The sequence below is a fragment of the Monodelphis domestica genome, chromosome 8, assembly GCF_027887165.1.
Source record: "Monodelphis domestica isolate mMonDom1 chromosome 8, mMonDom1.pri, whole genome shotgun sequence".
Classification (NCBI taxonomy): domain Eukaryota; kingdom Metazoa; phylum Chordata; class Mammalia; order Didelphimorphia; family Didelphidae; genus Monodelphis; species Monodelphis domestica.
The window spans coordinates 81,296,605-81,314,589 of NC_077234.1; the positions used below are offsets into that span (position 1 = coordinate 81,296,605).

The window sequence follows — 17,985 nt, forward strand, 5'->3', positions numbered from 1 at the left end:
TGTCTCTCTTATCTGCTATATGCAATCAGTTGCCAAATCTTATCAGTTCTACCTCAGTAACTTCTCTCAATGACCCTTTTCTTATCTGATACTGTTATCACCCTGGTGCCGGCCTTCCTAACCTCATACTTGGATTATTATTGCTATAGCCTTCTGGTCTGTCTCCCTGACTGAAGTCCAGTCCATCCTCTACTCATCTATTAAAGTAATCATCCTAAAAGTACATATCTGATATGTCATACTCCTATTCCAGTGATGGTAAACCTTTTAGAGATAGAGTACCAGGCACCACCCCCACCCCACTGCCCCAGACTGAGTGCCATGCCACTCCCCCCACTGCATACTGGATATGCCTTGCCCCGCTTAGCCCTCCCATTTGGGCTGCTGGACAGAGGGAAAGGTGAAGTGAAGAATGTCCTCCGTGAGTGTAAAAAGGGGGAGGGGAGTGGCCCAAGAGCTCTGCTCCCCTCCAGCCCTGCCCTCTATGAGCTTCCCATCTTATCCCCTGTGTGCTCCCATTGGGCTGCTGGGCAGAGGGGAGGGGAACGTGAAAAAATTAACAGGTGTTGTGGAGAGGGGAAGGGGATCAGTTCCACACCAGTCTCTCTCCCTTTCTAGTAACAAACTCTGAGGGTTAGGGATGGAAAGGGAGGGTGGCTGAGTGCACACACACAGCATAGAATGTGCCGTTTTTGGCACGTTTTGGCAACTGTGCCACAGGTTTGCCATCACTGTCCTATTCAATAAACTCCAATTACCACCTTTCACTTCAAGCATCAAATATAAAATCCTCAGTTGCACTTCTTTAGGTCCCTTTTTCCATTGGTGAGTTCTTCTAGGAAGTTTCATTGTAGGAAAATATCCAGAACAACCCTACTTCACTCATACTTTTCTTACCTTCCCACCCCATTATGTTGTATTTTCCCATTAGAATATAAACTCTCTGAGGCTAGAGACCATTTATCTTTTTCTCATATCTTTATTCTTGGTGCTTAAAAATATTCTTGACACATAGTAAGTTCTTAAAAAATCATTTTTATTAACTTATTGACCAACTGATTTCTAAAACCTTTTGTTACCTGGCTCCTTCTTACTTTTTAAGGCAGTCCTCTCCTCTTATACTTTATTCCCTTCTACATATTCTACAATCCAGTGATATTAGTTTCTTAGCTATTCCTCAGACAATACACTTCATCTTTACTGACTGATCTTCATAACTGGAATTCTCTCCCCTCTCATCTCTGCTTCCTGGTTTCCTATATTTCCTTCAGGTCTCAGCTAAAATCTACTTTTTCCAAGAAACACTTCCCAGTATTACTAAATCTTATTGCCATATCTCTAAGATTATATCCAATTTTTCATTGTAAGATTAAAAATTAATATCCAATACTCCAAGTATTATTTTTATAAGGTTTATTAACAATCACTTGACATAGAGGAAAGAAAAAAACCTTCAGTAAAGAGAAGTTTCCTAGACCACGAAAAGCAGGAGAGAGAGAGAGAGAGAGAGAGAGAGAGAGAGAGAGAGAGAGAGAGAGAGAGAGAGAGAGAGAGAGAGAGAGAGTGAGAGAGAGAGTGAGAGAGCAGAGTTACACATTTTACTGATAAATATATGTAGGATGTAATGTGGGGACAAAAAGAAAGAGATGCTGGGAAATGTAGTTCAAGGGTACAAAATTCACATGATCCCACTGTGATCATTTGGGAGACTAGTCTTCCCAATGGATCATTTAAACATAAAAAACATAACTCTAAAGAGTTAAAGGTATATACAATATTGCAGTTACTAAAGGGAAATTATAATAATTTGGAGATAAAAGGGAAAAAACAAAATCAATGATTGCTACATTGACAAAAAGCCAATTTGGGGGCAGTTCTCTTTGGCATAAGAGTATACATTCAAAACAAATGCATTCAACCCCCAACAGTTAAACTCACCACATCCCAAAGTTCACTCTCGATCTTCTGGTGCAGTTTGTGGTTTCTGCAAGCATCTTCATGGCACCTTCTCCAAACAGTTTACTTTCTGGATTGGGGGAGATAGAATTACTCTCAAAATAATTTAAACTTTGCATTATAGGATAATAATACATTCCCCCCCTCGAAGAGGATATTGACAAACACAGGGATCACACAGGTTTACATGGCTGAGTTATGAGGTATATGAATCAAATGGCAAAAGAAAATCAAAAACTTTAAAAAATACAAATAAAAGAGAAAAAGTAACTTCTGTATGAAATATAAAATATCAGAGTCATATGTGTAAATATTCTAAAGTAAGGAAAAAGAAACCTATAACAGGTCCTTGAATCAGGGCCCAATTAAAGTGATTTATGTCCCATAAGCCTGTATTAGCAATTATGCACTTACTTAATCAGCAGTCAGGACTATAAAAAATTACCACATTAAGAAAGAAAGAAAAGGGGACTAAATTTTAGCACCAAATTGGGAAATAGCATTCCCTTGTATGATTTTACCTTTTCTCTCAAGGATGGGGAGCCAGGATGGCAGCCAAAGTGAAGTATTTGATAGAAGTGTGGCTGGGAAAGACCTGTGTCTGACATATGTCAAATAGCTGCAACCTTGAACCTCAAGCAAGTTCAAGTCCTCTTGCCTTGTTGCAGAATCTCATCAATTCCACTGGGATTAGTTGGCCTCTTTGACCATTGTGCTCGTTGGCACTATGCAGGTTATTATTTGCTCCCTTGGCACTGTGCAGTGGCTCTTTTTGTGTTCCCTTCTCCTGGAATCAGACACAATCGTTAAGCAAAGTCCCATAATTTTTTTTTAAAAATGAATGGCAGGTTTCCATAGTCTAAACCTTTTGGGTATGCACTGACATTAGGGCTAATGGTCATTTTAAACTTACTCTAGTATAAAATTAAAAAAAAAAAACCCTTAATACTGGTAACATGTGTTTCAAGTACAAATAAATGAGAGAAAAAAACAAACAAACCAAATGCTATATTGTACATACAAGGGAAACAGTAATAAAAATGGATTAAAAATAAAAAAATATAAAGCTTACAATTGGTGACACATTGTATCAGCCAAGGAGAGGTAGAATACAAAGGTTTCTCACCTCAAAAATTAGATCCATTTCCTTTTTTAATTTGGCCATGATTCACAGTGTGAGTGCAAATGACTTTACTAATTAACAGCTTTATAAAACAGTAATACAGCAGGTAATACACATTCAAAGAAGTACCAATATTCACCAAAATTATAATAGCCCAGTTAATGACACTAGAGAACAAACCCACTATCATTATGATTCACATCAGTCTATATATAGCCATTTGCTGTGTGATATTGAAAAAAACCTATGAACTCATGGATACTTGTCACAAATTCTCCAGATGCAGCCAATCTTTCAACCTTGGCTGAGATATTTTTTAACCAACTCTATTACTGCCATCATTCCAAAATGTGGCAGAGGAGCCCAGAAACAATCAAACAATAAACACCTCTACACGGTTGATGAAAACCTTTTGGGTCTAAAATGTCACCAAGAATTTAGATCATTCTGGTGGAAAGGTAGAGTAAGCTGAAGAGGTACAAATATAAAAACCCATTCAGAAGCTACTAGACTTCCCAGGAAAATCCTTCCCACCTCCTGGTGTATTAAAAAAAATAAAAGAGGGAAGTTTATACCCTGAGGGAAGTTTGGACTTTTGGTATGGAGAGGGGGAAAGAGAGGAGAACTTCCCCTCTCAAAGTGGGGTGCAGGGGGAACAGCTGATGTTTTAGGGTTGGCTCAGAGAAAGGAGAGTGGGTTTGAAGATTTTCCCCCTTCTGCTTTCCCTCCTTAGCTAAAGCTGATCTCCCCAATTTGCTCTCATCCCTCTTGATCCCCCTCCACTACTCAAGACCAAAGGGTCTCCCTTTGATCTATTCACTCACACTCAGCTTGGGGAACAGATAACTTTTAATGTCAACTCAATCAGGTAATACAAAAGGAAATAGCAGGCAGGGAAGAATGGGAAAGGACTGTGGGAAAAGGAGATCCCTGTCTCTATCTAAATCCTTTCCCCTCCCTCCTTGAGTTTGGGGTGGAACTCGGGCCTTGGTAGCCTGAGCCCCCTGAGAGAAAGTCAGGTTGACTCACCCCTGGGCAACAGGAGCTGCGATAAAGTCTGCTCAGGTTTCTCTTCAGAAATCCCTTTAATTGGGAAGTATTGAGGGGAAAAGATTTCCAGTCACCAGCAAGAAAAATGGGTAACCCTCAGGAGAAAGTCTTTTTCCCAACTTCTCTCTTGTGCTTAAGACCAAGAGATCTTCTTTGCTCTCCCAGCCAGAGTCTTCTCCTCCTCTGGATTCCACTCCTGTGGCCCCTCCCCCATTGAGGTAATTTCATATACTCTTTAGCCTGACACTTTTTCTCTAGTACCAGCCTCTGTCACATCAGATGAGATCATAACCCATTACAGGGTAACTAAGCCCTTTGGGAAACCTCCTTCTGTCTAGTATTAGCCTGTAAAAGTGTAAAAGACCTGTCTCCAATATGTCCCATCCAGATGTCTCATTGATTACATTTTTAATAAATGCAGAGACAGGGAACACAATAGTGCTATGGCACTTCATTTCAACTACCATACCATTACCTCTTGTTACAAACAACTCAAAGGCAGGCAAATGATCAGTCAGAGGTAAGGATACTACTAGATATCCTGAAAAATCACTTCTGAAGACCCCTTAAAATCAATTGACATATTTAGCTCATTAAATTCTCTAAAAGTTGTATTGTAAAGATAATTTAGCATTGTGACTTTAAATCTAAAATTTAATTGGTCACCAGGAAAAATCCCAAATAATAAAATACCCAAGTCAGCTGGAAATTTATGGTGATTTAATTGATATAGTGGAGAAGATTAAGAAGAAGGAAGAAGGAAAAAGAGTAGGATTTCTCCTGCCTGGCTAGTACCAGGCGAGAAGTTTAGGAGATCTAGAAAGTAAGGTTTTGGAGTGTAAAGGAAGAAGGAATCAACCTGAACTCCAAAAGGGCTCAGCCAAGATGCCCAAACCTGAATCAGCTCAAGGGCAAACTCACCACCAAACCCAGACAAATAACACCACTTCAAGATGTCAGAATGCCTAGCATGCTGCCAGTCAGAGTCACCTCTCCAGGGAAAGATGGAGAGCAAGTGACACGCCTTACATAGACAGTTTTACGTCACTTTCGTGCATCTCATCTGTACCAATAACTTAGCTTGACTTAGGACAGCCCAGGGGTCTGTGCGCTATTTCTGCACATGTCTGTTGAAAGCCATTTCCTCAGATAATTAAATCTTTGAGTAGGGTGCAGGCATCCTGACCTTGTTAAACTGAGTAGGGTGGAGAATGTATAGTTCCCAAGACTTGATTCTGTTAAACCAAGTATCTCTATTGCTCCTAATCAGGAAATAGCTAAATCAGATCTTCTAAAGTACGGCCTGAGTAGGGTGGAGTAGTTTTAAAATTCACAGTATACAGGTTGTAACCAGTTTGATGGAGTCCATCCACCATCATCTATGTGACAATTAACAAAGGCAAAAAGGAACAAAAGGCCATTTAGGCAATATGTGACCTTGATGGATCTGGTGGCAAATCCAGCATCTATAAGCGCCTATGGTTTTGCCACTGAAAAGGGTTTGTGCAAGTTGTTTATGGGCTTTTACAATGGTATTTTTTTCTAGTACAGTCATAGGGGAAGGTACAAATAAAGACAATATAACAGCACATATAGCTAATGGCCAGAACACAGTAACTTAAAATTATTCTGTGTAACAGAAGAGTATAGATCAGATTAATATGTATACTTAAAAAACAAAATTAAACCTTAAAGCAAATAATCAGCAAAATATAGTAAGTGTGACAGGTTACAGGCATTGAATTCAAGAGTTTTTTTCTCCAATTCTAATAAAGACTTGTTCACTATTAGGAGGGGAATAAAACTGAAAGAGTTAACATCAATAAAACAATGGAGTCTGAAAAGGTTTAAAATTCACCTCTAGATCTCACTAAGGTTCCTTTCCCTCCCCAGTATCATCATCCATCTAGATAACTTGGGTCATACCTCTGGGGTTCCCAATACAGGCACTGGGCATAGTGTAGACAAATCCCATATTGGGTATGTTGCAGAGGCTGAGCAGGCCAAAATGATAAAAGGGTATAGAGACCTGAATCTTCCCCCTGAATCTCAAGAAAACCCAAGCTAATCACAAGGACCAGTGCACTGATGAACAGTAGGAAGAAAAGACATCCTAAAACTGGGAGCTGTTTGAGTGTGGTAAGGCTCTCTGGAAACAGGAGCTATTTGAGATAGGCAGGAAACTGGGTCATGCTTGCAATCTCTACTTTCTGTCCATAGGTGGTGCTACCCTGGTATGCACTGTCTAAAGTTAAAAGGTTTGGAAGAATATCCTTCCTTCCCCTTCCCATCAGGGGTAAAAACACCAAGAAGCTTCTTGCTTCCCTTGCCATGTGGTGAGGGACTTAAGAGGGTAGAAGATTCTCCTCAGGAAAAAAAAAAAACAAACCCTTTAGCAGGCTGATTATTGACTAAGAGAAACATACCCGGGGTTCCAAGGTAGCAATCAGCAAGCACTCAGCTGTTGGCAATGTAAGGGAAAGAGGGATTCTAGTTCTCACCCTCCACTCAGGAACCTCAACTTATCCCTTTTCAGCAAGGAGCCCCAGGCTAAGTCAGGCAAACTAAAGTCAGGCAGGGTTGGGAAAGCTCAGGGCATGTGGAAACACCTTGGCTCTCAGCTCTTGTGGTGGGTGGGGCCCCCACCACTGGGCAAACTTAATGTCTTTTTCTTTACTGAAAGGCTTTCTTAAAAACATTTTTTTCAAGGATTCTATCCTTTTGTGGTTCTCCAAAAATGTAAAATTAAAAATTAATGTCCAATACTCCAAGTATTATTTTTATAATATTTATTAATAATCACTTGAAGTAGAGGAAAGAAAAAAAAAACCTTCAGTAAAGAGAACCTTCTTGGATCACAAAAAAACAGAAGAGAGAGAGCAAAAGGTTGGAGCTATACACAATTTTATCGATACAACATGAGGACATGATGTGGGGACAAAGGGAAAAAGATGCTGGAAAATGTAGTTCAAGGGTCTGTTCACCTAAACTCTAGGAGACATCTCAGAACTATAGTCTGGTCAGTTAGCCTCTGCCATATTGGGCTAACTGACTATTTACTTGGGAGACACTATTAACAAAATTAAGCTATTTTAATAAGTATTATAGATTGGGGTTTAGATAGTATGTTTTATGGGGTTTAAATAGTGGTAAGAAGTTCAGAGTAGCTTCAAGAAACTGAAGACTTTGCTGTGAGGCAAAGATAGGAAAGTGGGTGGATATTTAGTTTCCCTTTTAATGTTAAGGCTTTCCTTGTTACTAATCTTTATACTGATATCTGTTAAACATAAATAAATGGATTTTTATATAATTATTTAGTCTCCAGGCAGTTATATGTTGGCCTAGTGAAGGGACGTTGCCCCTGACCTTCCTTCAAGGAAGAGAGCTGGAAGATACACTGTAAACATTAAGCAAAGTATTTTGCCACAGGATAAACTTTACCTCAATAACATCATTTGTAATCCTAATACTTCAATAATAAACCCATTCTTCCCAGAGATGAAGGCAAAATAGGAAAGAATTTTCCTCAGTAGTTGAAGGAATGGTTTATATTTTTGTACTTGTAACTTTGAAGTATAATATCCCTTTGCTAAAGTTAATTGATGTTAAATCCATAAATGGAACTGGGATGCTAGTCAGTCGTTGGTACATAAAAATGAAAGAAACATAATCTGTCATATTGTCTCCTCAACCAGTGTTAAGCTGACGGCATCAAAGAAGATATAACTTAAACATCCTGGGGGTACCCAAGAACTCTGAAGGGGAAAGGTTCCCTTGCTCAAGGGAAATGATGGTGAATCTTTTAGAGATGGAGTGTCAGGCCCCACCCTCACCCCACCTGCCAGACCAATTGCTGTGCCCATGCCCCACCAGAGACCACATTCTGTGCCCCTCCCCACACTGAGTGCTAGGCACACCCTGCCTCCCCATCTTACTCCATCCAGGGAAGGGAGGAAACAGTACTATTGGACTGTTGGGTAGGGTGGCTGGAGATATAGTCAGACTTGGGCAGAGGTGGAGATGAGGGATGCAAGCACTCTCCTCCCCTCTAGTTATGTGCCTACTGTGAGCTATGTTCCCCTCAATTCTAGATCCTCTTCAATCCCAGGAGGGGAATCAGCTTTAACACAGACTCTGAAGTCTGGGTTTCTGGCTGTATTCTGATCATCCACCTTACTCCACCCAGGAGATCAGGTGATATAGTCAGGCTTGGGGAGAGGGGGAGGGGAACAGCCCAGCTGCACCTCCCTCTGACTTTCTAGTTAGGAACTTTGGCAAATTGTGCTGAAAGGACAGGCACACTAGGTCCTTGGCATGCATTCCCACAGAGAGGTCTATGCATGCTATCTCTGGCATGTGTGCTCTAGGTCTACCATCATAGCTCTTGGGGATTGAGACCAGAATATACTTACAAGATGCTATTTGGTATTTGTATTTCCATTTCAATCTATCCTATTATGGAAAGTATTCAGAATACTTTTGCATAATCCTTTGATCTTTTGCATTTGCTTAGCACACAGTTAAGTGCTTATTTATCTTGATAACTTGACTTGGTCCTGAGTTATTTCCTAATTTTTTTTTCTTTCTGATCTGCGTTATGTGCATCTTTGCATTAAATTACCAAGTTTTAACGTTTATGTTATTTGCATTGGGAGAATTTCATCTGCTTCATTATAGAATGTATCTATCTACTCATTAATCATGTAACAGATGCCAACCATCAATATAGATAAGGATAAAGCATTTAATTAAAAACACTTACTATGCGCTAGACATTGAACTGGAGATATAAATGCAATCAAACAAGGCAGTCCCTGCTCTCAAAAGCTTACATTCTAATGGAGGAAGACAAACATATGGAGCAGAGCTGGAAAAGAGAGTATGGATTTGCTGAGGAGGTAGAGAATGTGAGTGAGCTGAGGTGAGAATGATGAAAGCATGGCTATGGTCCACCCTAAAATGGTAATCAGGAAAAGGAAATCAACAATCAGAACAGCAGACCCTTGGGCAAGAGTTTCTTAGCTACAACATCCTTCTGTCTTCAGATTACACTTAAAGTGAACATGATGCCAAGATTAATTCATTTTGTATAGTGTTAGGTCCCCTCAGTTATCATTAGATAATGTTATGATCAGTCATATGACAGAGAACCTGAGATTCTTGAACAAGAAAACCACCTGTAATATCAGTGATAAATGGTCATCTAGCTTCTACTGATATGGTAGAAACACAGCCTTCTAAGGAGAACCCACTCCCTTCTGAAGTGACTGATTCTATTAGACAGTTATAATTATTAGGAAGAAAATTTCTCAAAAAAAGGCAGTTCTGAGATTGTAGGTACTCAGTTTCAATATTAAAGGTTCATTAATAAATTGATATGTTAGATGGCTCGTTTTTGGCTCTTGTCTATGTATCTTCATTCTCTGGCAAGAACAAAGCTAATGAGGGATAAAACACAGAATAAAGGAATAAAACCCAAGAATAAAATTATAACTAAAAAAGGAATACTGAAAAGATGTAACTGAGCATACAATAATATTTTCTCCTCCAGTGAGTTCCACCTTCCCTAAGGATCTATACAGTAATTTCAGGTTTACTGTGTAATCCTGGGGTTGAGCCCCCAGTCCAAGTTTGGGAAAAAAAACTAAAGGGTATTAAGGAATTGACCATGCTCCCCAAGACTTACAGAATCTATATAAAATAGTACCAATGTGTCCTGACTACACATCACCTATGTTTCTATTCTGCTCCATGATGATATCTTAGGAGAGTGTGCCCCAGGTTTCTAAGGGAAATGATATATTGCTACTTTTATTACCATGCTTTTTTCTTATGTCCTAGTTTTGAATTATTTATGTCTCCTGACTCAAAGGTAAAACTTTACTGGATAACTATTTGATTAAAAACTGCTGGGAAAATTGGAAGACAGTATGGGAGAAATTAGGTTTAGATCAACATCTCACACCCTATACCAAGATAAACTCAGAATGGGTGAATGACTTGAACATAAAGACGTAAACTACAAGTAAATTAGGTGAACACAGAATAGTATACATGTCAGATCTTTGGGAAAGGAAAGATTTTAAAACCAAGCAAGGGCTAGAAAAAAATCACAAAATGTAAAATCAATAATTTTTATTACATCAAATTAAAAACGTTTTATACAAACAAAACCAATGCAACCAAAATTAGAAGGGAAGTAACAAATTGGGAGACAATCTTCATAACAAAAACCTCTGACAAAGGTTTAATTACTCAAATTTATAAAGAGCTAAATCAATTATACAAAAAAATCAAGCCATTCTCCAATTGATAAATGGGCAAGGGATGTAAATAGGTAATTTTCATTTAAAGAAATCAAAACTATTAATAAGCACATGAAAAAGTGCTCTAAATTTCTTATAATCAGAGATATGCAAATCAAAACAACTCTGAGGTATCACCTCACACCTAGCAGATTGGCTAACATGACAGCAAAGGAAAGTAATGCTGGAGGGGATGTGGCAAAGTTGGGATATTAATGCATTGCTGGTGGAGTTGTGAATTGATCCAACCATTCTGGAGGGCAATTTGGAACTATGCCCAAAGGGCATTAAAAGACTGTCTGCCCTTTGATCCAGTCATAGCACTGCTGGTTTTGTACCCCAAAGAGATAATAAGGAAAAAGACATGCACAAAAATATTCATAGCTGTGCTCTTTGTGGTGGCAAAAAATTGGAAAATGAGGGAATGCCCTTCAATTGGCTGAACAAATTGTGGTATCTGTTGGTGATGGAATACTATTGTGCTAAAAGGAATAATAAACTGGAGGGATTCCATGTGAACTGGAATAACCTCCAGGTATTGATGCAGAGTAAGAAGAGCAGAACCAGGAGAACATTGTACACAGAGACTGACACACTGTGGCACAATCGAATGTAATATATTTCTCCATTAGTGGCAATGCAGTGATCCTGAACAACCCAGAGAGATCAATGAGGAAGAACACTATCCACATTCAGAGGGAAAACTGTGGGAGTAGAAACACCGAAGAAAAACAACTGCTTGACTACACTGGTCAAGGGGATATGGTTGGGGATATAGACTCTAAATGAACATCTCAGTACAAACATCAACAACATGGAAATAGGTTCTAATCAAGGACACATGTGATACCCAATGAAATTGTGTGTGGGCTATGGGAAGGGTGGAGGGAGGGAGGGAAGGAAGGGATAGAATATGATTCTTATAACCAAGGAATAATGTTCTAAATTGACTAAATGAAAATTTAAAAAAAAAAACACTTCACTGGATAAAGACCTAAAGACTTCCTTGAACCTGAGGTAGCCCTGCCTGAGGTGGAGGGGAAAAACACATGTGAGTTTTATGGGGCTGTTGGGAGAGAAATAACAAAATTGAGAAATTTCATTTCAATTTTAATTCAATATGCATTTAATAGCTATCTACTACCCTAGGTGCTGAGGATACAAATATAAAAAATGTCAGAGTCTCTACCCTCATGGATGTTATATTGGGGACTTTTTCTCCAACTACAAGTTTTGAAGTTCTGCCTAAAACTATGATAATAAAAGGAAAAGAACTGGGTCTTCTAATAATGTAACCATAACCATACCAGCAAAATGCCCACAAGGTCAGCATACTTCATCCTAGGGTGGCTAATAGGAAATTAGAAATTTTAGCTATATTTCTATACAAAATCAGTTAAATAAACTGGTTGACATATTTTAGGTACTTGTTAGGCCCATTCATAATGCAAGGTTTATATGCCTCAAAAAAGTTTCAAAACTTTCACCTGAACTCCAATTCCTTATTGGAAATGGGTGTTAGGTGAGGAAAGGGTAGCACCAAAATCAGAGAATGAAATAAAAATAATGTAGTTATTGGGCAGATAGGAGAGTTAAGATTTTTTTTCCATTTTAAAATTATTTAAAGGCCAATAGCTCCTGCAAAAGAATTTAAGAGATTGGAAATGTGTTTTTCTCCATATCTCAGCTAAAGAAACAAAAGTAACAACAGGACATAATTTTCTCAGATATGGTGGGTTTGTAGAGAAGACTCTCTCACTCTCTACCAAATAGATACCTTAGTATTCAGAGAAATAGGCATTTTTCCCTTTTCAATGCATGTTACATTTTTAATTTATAAAAGACTTCAAAGTACCATTTTATCACTGTGTATAACTATTGATACAGAGCATAATTCCTCAGTTACTTAGTAGAAAATTCTTCATAAGAGTCTGTGGTCAAAAAAAAAAAAATCCCTGTGAGTTCTGATGATAAACTTCTTCAACACAGGTAAACTAGTCTACAGATAAGATATAGAACCCATCCCTGGGCTTACATCCAAAGTCTTTCTTACTTGGTAGGACCTGTCAGAGTTGGCACTGCACAAGCATTGGCTCTGAGAACTCAACAGAAAGATTTCAAAGGAATGTTTTCAACAATGTTTAAAAATCTCTCTTCTTTCTACAGCCCCCAACCAATAAAGTAAAACTATGTATGAACTAAGACTTTTAACCAATAAATCTGAGTATTAAATGTACAAGAAAAAATAATCAACTTGAAGCCTTTTTACATCTTTGCTCAACTTCCTGTGCTTACCATCTTTTAAATCTCCCAAGGAAACCCCAGAACACCTGCTTTCTCACATAATAGCAGTACTCACCCAGCAGGTACATTTAGAGAAAGCAATCTATCAGCACACTAATAACAGGCCTGACAAGGAAGGAAAAAAAATCTTGCAAGTCGCCATAGGAACTGTTGTCTCAAGGAAATTAAAACAGTGTACTGTAGTGTGCATTGGTGTATGTCTGTTTACGTCCTTGTTTCTACCACAGGCAATAGATGCTGTCAATCCATAAGTTTTGTACCATGTGTATAGTAGAAAGCTGCCTCAGAATAACATTGTGACTGGGCTGATGACATGGGAAATCAAACACATACTTACATAACGCTTGCCTACTTTTCATTTGGCCCAAAAACAGTTATAGAATCAATTCCTAGAGGATGAATCGTGGGAGGGAAGAAAAGATAAATTGGAATTATTTTTTAGAATTAAGATTAGAGCTAGTTAGGAAAGTTTACCTCTTGCCATGAAACACTTTCTGTGACCCCGGCCAAATTTCCCAATGCCATTTGCTTATAGATGTGTACATAAGAGCAAGGACGATGTGAGACGTTTCCACCATCCTTTATCTTCCTCTTTCACCCTTCCCCATCTTTTATATGTGGTAAGGTCTTTTTTTTAATGTGATCCCTATTAATGACAATATCGGCTATAAAAATTTAGGATCAGAAGGGAAGTATAATCCCAGAATCGCTAGCAGTCTGACATACTAGTTAGAAGAATCTTGCCCATTTCCAAACTATACAACCTACAGTCTTATCATCTTCCTCATCTTCTTCATCTCCCTCTCACTGGAACCTTGGACTCTGCTCTCTAAGATGCTAGATTCTGTTTTGGTATACATTTTTTGCCTTATCTTTCTTGAAATCAGGTTTCATCACTTCCTGGTAATTTTTTATCCCACTACACTTTCAGCTTCCTTTTATGTGTTGTCTTCTCTTATTAGAATGTAAACTCTTAGAAGGCAAAGAATTGTCTTGTTTGCTTGTATTTTTGTACCCAGAACTTAGAACATAATCCTTACTTAATAGAGTAGCTAAGTGGCACAGAGGATAGAGTGTCAGATCTAGAATCAAGAAGACTCATCTTCTTGAATTCAAATCTAGCCTCAGACACTTGACATTCTGCCTCAGTTTTCCCATCTATAACATGAGATGGAGAAGGAAATGGCAAATCGTTCTGGTATTGTTGCCAAAAAAAAACCCAAATGACCTCACAAAGAGTCAGATGTGATTGAACAATAACAACAAAATAACTTAATAAATGCTTTCTTATTCATTCATTATTATCAATTATCGTCAATTAGCATCTACAGTTTCATATTAACTTTGAATAAACAGAGTGGAATCAGGGTCATCTAATATGAAACTCATTCCCTCTATTAATATATTAATATGTAACTGTTTTAATGTATAGTACTTTCATTAAAGTCTCTACTATCAAAAACATTTAAAAATGTTTACAATCTACACAGTTTTAGTTGCTGAAGATATAAATACTTATATAAATATAAACTAAAGACAAAAAGTCTCTAACCTCAAGGAACTTTCCTTCTAACTGGTGAATGGGAAGAGAGAAAGACAAATACATAAAAAATATGATACAAGGGACACATTGGCACATTCAAAAGAGAATAGTAATGCTTTATGAGAAATTTGTAGAGGAAGAGAATAATACTTTCCAGCCACGAGGATAAGAGGAAGCTACATTGGGGTGGGGGGATTGAGGATGCTTAAGCCAGACCTTAAATGGAAATATTTAAAATGTAATAGAGAACTTTTTAGGACTTTAGTAGAAAATTATTGTTACTATTAATTAAAATACATTTATCTAGTCATAATGGTAATATGGTATATATGTAGCCATTCCTCTGCTCAAATATCTCTAGTAGCTCCTTATTTGGATCTAATGAATAAAGTTTAATCTCCTTTGCCTGGTATTCTAGGGTCTACTAAAATCTAACTCTACCCTACTTTTCCTCTCAACTCAAATATAATCAGAGGGAAAAATATGCATTATATTTAAATTGTCCTGAGAACACTTGCTGCTTTCTCACCTCCTGCTGTTCCCTATACCTGGAATGTTTTTCATTCTCTTTTCCTTTGGTACATTTTGTCTATCCCATGAAAATATAAAGTCAGGGACCATTTTTGCGTTTTCTTTGTTTCCTTTGTGCAATGCACAGTACATGAAAGCACAAAATAAAGGCTTGCTTACTAATCCTTATCATTTAAATTCCAACTCAAATGCTATTGTCTCTATGATATCTACTATAATCATTTGGAGGCATTTTGCAAGTCTCTAACTCAGTTAATATGCTTGTTATAGTTATATTCGTGCTGTATATCTTTATTAGTCTGTAATCAAAACTGGAATAATAAATGGTCCCTCAAAAGTCTAACTCATTCTTAAGTAAGAATCCTCTCTTGAACATCCTCAATAAGCCTCCCTTCTGTTTAACTATCTACAGTTAAGGGGAACCCACTGCCTTCTAATGGAGTTCATTCTACTTTGGAATAATTTTAATTGCTGAAAAAGTTTTTCCTTACATTGAAATCCAATCTGCTTCTAAGTTTCATATATTGCTCTACATGTGGCAAGTATAGTTAAAACAAATATTTTCACCTTCACATGACAGCCTTTTGAATATAGCTAAAATACGTCTTCTTTTCAACAGTTTCTTCAACAAATTCGATAGATAGATACATAGATAGATAGGTAGATAGATAGATAGATAGATAGACAGACAGACAGACAGACAGACAGATAGATAGATAGATAGATAGATAGATAGATAGATAGATAGATAGATAGCATATTCTACATATAGAATTGCCATATGTCCCATATGGTATAATCTCAAGACCCATGACCATCCTAGTTACCCAACCTTGGTTCTTTTCTAGTTTAAGCTATTTGAAAGCAGGGACATCTTTCCACAAAGTAAGCATTCAGTCAGTATAGCAAAAAGATCCTGGATCCACTTAACAGACAAGACTTTTCCTTCAGGCCTAAACCTAAGATGGGATCCTATGCTATTGTATTTTACTAATTTAACCACCAGTCTCTAAAAATTTCTCCTTAAAAAAAAAAGAGATGGTATATCCTTCATGCTACAGGGCAGTCTACTACAGGGGGTGGAGTACAAGTGTATTAAAAAGTTAAAGTGATTTGCAAATGTTAAATTTTTATAATTATTTTTGTATACTCATATATGTACATGTGTATATGCATATACACATTTTTCTGCTAATTCAACTCTTCTGTTAGTTCTATAATGTTCCAGCATTATTCAATTACTTTTAGTGAATCTCATCATTCTTTTCCCTTGTATTTTCTTTAAAATTGCCTTCACTCTATTAACATATCCTCTTTCATTTCCCAAACTTTTTCTAAAGGTATTTGTTATAATTCTCTTCTATTAGAGTATTATCTCATAGGATTTCCAAAAATAGATTAAGATGTGATACACTAAATGCTTAATGATTTTTAGAAGATCCTTAACATATTGTTTTTATTTCAATTAACCTAAAATTGGTCTCCATTTTCATTTAATATTTTATAATTTACTGGTACTAAACAAAATACACATAAAATCCCTGATACATTTTCTGGTAACAAATAATTTGTCAAATGGCAAACTCTTTTCCCTCACATACCCACTCCTCCATTTTCTCTAGTCCACAGTTGATAGTCATAGCTTGGTTTAGTGAAAAGTACTATATTAGTCATTAATTAATATTAGTCATAGGAGCTGAGTTACATTCCAGTTCTATAATTTGCTAGCTGTGATTTTGGGCTAGTGGGCAAATGACTTAACATCAGGGCAGTTAAGTGGAAGATTCCATAGGGTACTATAGTTGGAATCATAAAGACCTGACTTCATACCCTGCTTCACTCATCCTAGCTATGTGACCTTGTGAATTCACAACCTCCTTTTTGCCTCAGTTTCCTCATCTATAAAGTGGGGATAACAGCAGCATGTAACATTCTGGGTTTTTGTGAGGACCAAATGAGATGTTTATAAAAGCATTCTATAAATACTAACTATTATTTTACAACTTCTCCTATTCAATAAATTCTAATGGCTCCATAGGATTTTCCAAGATAAACTACAAATACAAAAAACAAATCCTTTGGTCTTTAAAACCATTCATAACAATCTTTCCTACATTTCCAGTCTTCTTACACCTTTCAACCTTCCAGTATTTTGCTGATACAGCAGCTGTTCATGAGACTTTCCATCCATCTCCCAACTCTTGTTTTTACTGGCTGTCTCCCATACCTAGGATGATTTCTCCAAATCTTTGTCACCTGAGCTTCTTCCGTCTTAAATAAAATCCCACTTTGTATAAAAGCTTTTTCCTGATCCCCCTTAATGCCATTGCACTCCCTCTAGGATTGTCTCCAATTTATATCTCCTTTGTACTTTTGGTAAAGGGATGCACCGAACCCCAAGTACAGTGGTCAGAAAGCAGTCTCCCCCACCACACTGGGAAATCCTTGAGGGCAGGGACGGTTTTTGCCTTTCTTGTATTCCCAGTGCTATATCTCGTACTTAGTACATAGTGACTTAATTCTTTCATTTTATTATCTAGATTAGAACTCAGTTTCTGTCTTCAAATCTCAGGGCTCTTCCCAATACACCTCACAGCTGCCTAAGGAGACGGACAGAAGCTCACGAAATGCTTTTAGTTTTATCAAGTCAGGAGAAAAACGACCTGCCTGCCGCACAGCTTCATTAGGACGGTCAAGGTCACTTTTAGGGGCAGTGTTACATTTCAAGTTAGAGGGACACATAGGCACAACCGAAACGAGGTTGAGTCCAGGTTCTAGGAGAATGGTCGGGGCCAAGATACGGCTGGTTCTGAGGTTTTGGAGAGGAGTCAACCCAGGTGACGCGCTTGGACTGGCTGACAAGAGAATGACCATAAGTCAAAGAATCGATTTCAGATCCTTAATCAGTTGGACAGCCTCCCTGAGTCGGAAAATGGGGTTAATCTGCACCAGGTGAGGTTCGGAGGGGATAACCAGTTCACGGGCTTACCGAGAAGCCGAAAAGAAGGGGAAGGGCGAATGGAGGAAGTTCCTCCTCAAAAGCAGGAGGTAGTAGGGGGAAATGGAGATTTGCCTCACGCGCGCAGGCGCAGTACCCAGCACTCAGCCCAGAGCCTGGCATGCAGTAGGCGTTTAATAAATGCTGGGTGCAGGCTAGGGCTTTAAGTTTTTTC

The 17,985-nt window shown here is 37.9% G+C and overlaps 1 protein-coding gene and 1 long non-coding RNA gene across 2 annotated transcripts in view; one reads left to right on the forward strand and one right to left on the reverse strand.

Annotated features, from left to right (window-relative positions):
- Positions 1 to 423: 423 nt before the first annotated feature.
- Positions 424 to 17,946, reverse strand: LOC130455943 (uncharacterized). The gene is made up of 3 exons (XR_008914249.1): positions 17,802 to 17,946; positions 2,478 to 2,743; positions 424 to 2,026 (listed from the first exon to the last, which is right to left on the reverse strand). It is a non-coding gene; the product is annotated as an uncharacterized LOC130455943 (long non-coding RNA).
- Positions 17,375 to 17,985, forward strand: part of LANCL1 (LanC like glutathione S-transferase 1) — a 46,074-nt gene continuing 45,463 nt past the window's right edge. Inside the window, exon 1 of the mRNA XM_007501796.3 lies at positions 17,375 to 17,764. Coding sequence (XP_007501858.3) covers positions 17,595 to 17,764 — 170 coding nt within the window. The 5' untranslated portion in view covers positions 17,375 to 17,594. The remainder of the gene's footprint in view (positions 17,765 to 17,985) is intronic.